This window comes from Atta colombica, unplaced genomic scaffold, assembly GCF_001594045.1.
Source record: "Atta colombica isolate Treedump-2 unplaced genomic scaffold, Acol1.0 scaffold135, whole genome shotgun sequence".
NCBI classification, from domain to species: Eukaryota; Metazoa; Arthropoda; class Insecta; order Hymenoptera; family Formicidae; genus Atta; species Atta colombica.
Genome location: NW_017259223.1, coordinates 2,028,562 through 2,034,041, shown reverse-complemented (window position 1 = coordinate 2,034,041; position 5,480 = coordinate 2,028,562). Strand labels below are relative to the sequence as shown.

At 31.0% G+C, this 5,480-nt stretch overlaps 2 protein-coding genes across 2 annotated transcripts in view; one reads left to right on the top strand and one right to left on the bottom strand.

Moving 5' to 3' along the window:
• LOC108684545 overlaps window positions 1–4,629 on the top strand; it is a 47,705-nt gene extending 43,076 nt beyond the window's left edge. Inside the window, exons 4-5 of the mRNA XM_018188919.1 lie at window positions 3,427–3,929; window positions 4,134–4,629. Of these exons, the coding sequence (XP_018044408.1) occupies window positions 3,427–3,929; window positions 4,134–4,629 (999 nt within the window). The remainder of the gene's footprint in view (window positions 1–3,426; window positions 3,930–4,133) is intronic.
• The window catches only part of LOC108684546 (transmembrane protein 230), an 87,678-nt gene that overhangs the window by 64,918 nt on the left and 17,280 nt on the right, over window positions 1–5,480 (bottom strand). The window lies entirely within an intron of this gene.

The window sequence follows — 5,480 nt, the reverse complement described above, 5'->3', positions numbered from 1 at the left end:
AAATATGGATGTATGAAAGTTGATATATATTAAAATATAAAAAATATAATTAATAAAATATAAATGTATGAAAATAATTAGACCGTACAATAAGTAAAATGATGAATTAAAAATTACCTTAAAATTCTTAAAGCGTGTTCTAATATTCATGTTTACAAATAAATCAGTCAAAAATATAAAAATGCATTGTAGATTGAGAAGCAAATTGCGATGAAACGTCTTTATTATCCGGCTCAATATTGAGAAATGAAAGAAATGTTAAAGGTACGAGAGAGGGAATAAAAATTAATTAACCGGGAAAGTAATTAAAAAAGAGGAGAGGTTTAACAGGAAGATAAGATTCATGTAATAATTCTGTGTCATTTTGCCGATTTAAACTCTTGTTTCTTTATGTGTGAATCATTTATCAGATATTAAACGCTTTTTGTAGGAGAGTTCGTCATCATCTAAAATTCTTACTTTATTCCAATTATATTCATATAATTAATTTGATGATTCGTGATAACGAATAGCAAACCCGTCTTTTTCTTTATATCTGACTTGTGTTCCTAGTTTTTAACTTTCTCTTCGTTCGATTTACATAACTGGCACCACAATCCTCGCAAAATATTTTATAGACAACATCTTGATGAGAGAAAAAAATTTAGTTGACTTTTGTCTCTTTTTATGTAATTTTTTAAGATATTAGGGATAAAAAATATCAGATAATTGCATTAATGAACTACAATATTTAATTCATTAATTATATTACATTTATTATATTTTTTATGCTTTTCTTAGAATTTGTAGCCCTTCTCAACAACAATTTCAATTAATTTATATTATTTGAGTCATATTATATTACGTATTAAAAAAAAAAAAAACTAAATTGAACTATCTCAATTGGGAAACAATTCGTCGCATTATGACGAATTGTTAATTTGGAAAATATCGTAAAAACGCTAAATATCAAAAAAATGGCCTTGCTACGAGTACTAACAACTCATTATTGTGTGCTTACGGACGCATCATTTCAGCATAGAAGTACAAGAGTTGACCCTATATGCTTGGCTGTCCGCCAAATTTTCGCCTTCATCTTTGTCGTCATTGAGGCGCGTGACTTACTTAATGTCACAGCTTTCAGCTTCCAAGATGATTTTATCTATGCTTTTTAGTTAATTACTACTTTCGCAACACCATAAATTCATTGATTATTTGTTTCGTACATAATACATTCTCTTACGAATTTTAAGCACGCCAAGAATTACGCTGCATCCTTTGACATTTAGCACCCGCCACATTGATCTGCATTTGTACTGCGGGCTTAACGTAAAGCGACTATTCGCATGAATCTTGCGATTTGCGATATAAACACGAATTGAAATACATATAAACGGATTGAAATTTCAATCTTTATGAACTTGCTATCTAACTTTTTAAAATCTAAGTTTTCAATTAAAAAAATGTTAATATCTTGTTTGAAGTTGAGTGTAGTAACATTGTTTTGTTTGGTGTAGGTCCTCATATTAAAAAATATTAAATTTGAAAAAAATAACTCATCCGATTTTCAGATAAAAAATGCCAATATACACTCTAAATTTGTAACAATGAAATTTCATTGAATTGAAATTTCATTGTTGGCGTAGTTGACAAATTGAGCCAATGCTACTGGCAATGAATTTTATTACAAGGTAGTAGTGAAGATTAAAATAGAATAATGTCATTCCAATGCAATAATCAATCAAGATGCATCTCGCTCATAATAACTATAGCAAATGATATAGTGCACCTGGCGGTGCTAAATTCACTCCTTGTACTCCAGTAACGCATCTTGCATTGTATTATCAATTAATGCTTAAACCACTTCGATTGATCAAGTGAAAAAGTTCACTCCTTATCTAAGACGAATTAATTCCAAAGCAGTGAAAATCCACTTAAAACAGTGACTTTGCTATTCACTTTGTTAGTAGTGAAATTTTTATTGCTACAGATTTAGAATGTATATTGATTTAAAATTGTTTCTAGTTATTTGTAATGATTTTCCGAGTGTTCGTAGTAAAGTTCATTTAAAAGTTACAAAAAATTAACAATAAACTAGAAATGCAACTTTGCCAATTTTTGAAGTATCTCAAATCCACTTGTTGCATATTCCTTATCGTTCTTAATTCGTCTAATAAATTCGTCGATAAATGGCGACTGTCATTTGCTCATTCTTAAACTGTTCAACTGCAGACGACCGAAAAGCAAATCAAACAACTATATTCTGAAAACAACTACATTCTGAAAAACTACGATTTTGAAAAAGATATCGCGAGCTGATTTAAGATATCTTAAAAATTGATAAGTTGTAGTTTAATTTGTTGTAACTTTTAAATGACTCAACTACAAAATAAAATCAGAAAATCACTACAAATGATTCTGAATCAATAGGGTAACTCTGGTATATACACATATCAAAAACTTAATTTATTAAGTATTATTTATTATGTTTAAAAACGATAAATAAACGAACTCTATATTAGTAAAAACTTTGTACTGTCTACTATTATGAAAAAAAAAATATTAAAAATCCGAAATATTTCGTATTTCTAATAAAAAATGAACTTTTTTAAACTCTTGCCGTATATCCCATAGGAGTAGAACTCATAAAAATTCATTTTTATAAAAATAAGTAAAAATGAAAATAAGAGGTGCAAATTCCAATAGTCTTGAGCTTGATACAAATGTTATTCCAAATCATAATTTTAAACAACATTTAAGAGATTTTAGCCGATCAAACACCTTTGGTGCTGGCTATATTATAACTTTCAAGTTTTATATTGTAACTTGAAGAGTAACTTAATGAAAAATAACTTTATTATATTTTGAAAAACTCTTGATAACAGTTATTATTCTAAAAGCTAGATTCTAAAATAAAAAAATAGGAGTATTCGATTAAAAAAAGAAATCGATTTGATCTTGATCTGACTTTAGTAGCGCCACGTAAGGTCAAATTGATAAGATCAGTAAATAGATCATTTTAAGCTATACAACTTTTGTATAAAACATTTTTCTTAGAAATGCTTACTTATCAATTTGACCTTACGTGGCGCTACTAAAGTCAGATCAAGATCAAATCGATTTCTTTTTTTAATCGAATACTCCTATTTTTTATTTTAGAATCTAGCTTTTAGAATAATAACTGTTGTCAAGAGCTTTTCAAAACACTATAATAAAGTTATTTTTCATTAAGTACTTTTCAAGATATTTAAGAAGTACGGAACTTTTCATATACTCTGTATATGAAACATTATGGTATGTATCGTTAGCCTGCATCAGAGCATCTAATTTATTTCTTAAATTGTAACAACAAACAACAGTAAATAAAGATTTGACCATCTTCCAGATCGTTCGAGCTTCTTTTTTGTATCATAAAGATGTTAATCGTATTTTTTGTCATACTTTCAGCCACACGGTTTGGTGTACGAGAGCGTCGGTGTCTTCTGTCCGAATGATCGACTAAACCTGCTTCGCCTTCTCCGAGAGGAGGACATTCTGATAGATTGGTCGAGACCTTTGTACATTAATTTCGTTCACTCCGATATTGCTGAGGAATTAACGCGTCTTTACGAAAGTACCGGCACCATCGAGACAGTGGTAGGCGATGTCTGCGCGTGCGAGTACTTTGAGCAGGAAGAGGAGAGTCAACAAGTGGACAACGAGTCCGACTCTGATGTCCAGGTGCGGCCTCTTAAAGCCGAACATGCCGAGGGAATCCACGAATTGTATCCAGCTAATGACATGGAATGTCCCGAGATTTTTCTTCGACTTATCAGGACTCTATCTGCGGCGGGAGTGTTCGTGAAGGATAGCTTAGCCGCTTGGATGGTTCAATCTTATTACGGAGCTATGTTCTCCATGCAGACCAAGCCGGAATATCGAAGAAAGGGTTATGGGACAAAGTTAGCAAGGTAGAAGAATTCTATACAGTGTTTGCAACTAATAATAATACTTAACCAAAGAGTCAAGAGAGAGTAATTGTATTGTTTTTAACTATATAAATGAAAACTTAATCGCTTATAAGTAATAAATATTATGTTATATCGCGATATTGTTATGCATATGCTTATATTCAAAATTGAAATATATAATAATTTATGTATATGAAATTTTAGGTACCTGACAAAACGCGTAGCCGAAAAAGGGTATTATCCGTTTGTAGTTATACGTCCAGAAAATGAAGCTAGTCAAAGCTTGTACAAGAAATTGGGTTTTAGACGGCTTTATCAACTCGTTCGAATGATTTTTATGCCTTTTATGTGGCGAGAGAGCGAGAACGATGCAAATATTCTTAGGGATAATTTAGAAAACGCCGTGAAACAGCTCACAATCGAACAGAGAGTAATAACGGCATTGCACGGTCAGGAGGAGAGCGAAGAAACGATACGAGATCCCACGGGAATTACGGAAGACGAGTCAATTGTCGACAAGTCCGAGAGGGGAGAAGAAGTCGAGGGACAACTTCTCGAAATCATTGATGAACAATCTGCAGAGAGGATATACGTTATGAAGAATAATGCGGACGATATAACAAACAATGATGTGCCGGAAGTTGTGGAAGTTAACAGATCTTGCGACTGCGAGACGGATGCTGGAGGTGGCAATGAATAAGTTTCTAGAAAACGTTCATGCGATAAACGACAGTCCATAAATTGGCGTTTTGTTTGCTCGAAGACACGCTCTTCGTCGTAGGACATTGATAAATGGCAAAGTATTTAAGAAAATTATAAACGGAAGTTTTTCATATACACATATGAGTGCCGAAAGTTCTTAGAAATGCTATGCAAGACTTGCTGTAACTTTCCTAACAGTTGTTTGAAATCTTAGTTCGATAGATATGAACGTCCATTTCCAGATAATGATAATGTACGTAGCAACTTTACGAAACACAACATACATACAGCGATTATGGGATTTCAGTTATATTACATAATAACAACTATATGTATATCGCTGTATTGATAGAAAAATGACACAATTTTCAGCAGAACATTTTTAAAATTGCAATAACGTTTTTAATATAAATCTTTCGCTTTACAGTCAACCCCAAATGATCTCCGAATGATCTTGACTTTAACTTTGACCCTCAAAAAGATCAAAGCCATTGACTTTTGCTCGTTATTTGTCAAAAAATTATTAATAAAATAATTATTATGAATTATTGTAAGCAATTTATGAATTGTATGCAATTTTAGTATAGTATATGCATATGTAATAATATTAAATCTTCACTTAAAAGCACAAATTTTCTCTGCTTAAAAAAAAAAGACAAATTCTCTGCTTCAAAAATACAATTTCTCTAAAAACACAAATTCTCTGCTTTAAAATACAAATTTTCTGCTTTAAAAACACAAAAATCATATAAGAAAATAATGTATTTTTAAAGCAGAGAATGTTTTTTTTTAAATAGACAATTTGTTTTAAAGTAGAGAATTTATATTTTCCAAGTAGAAAATTTATAT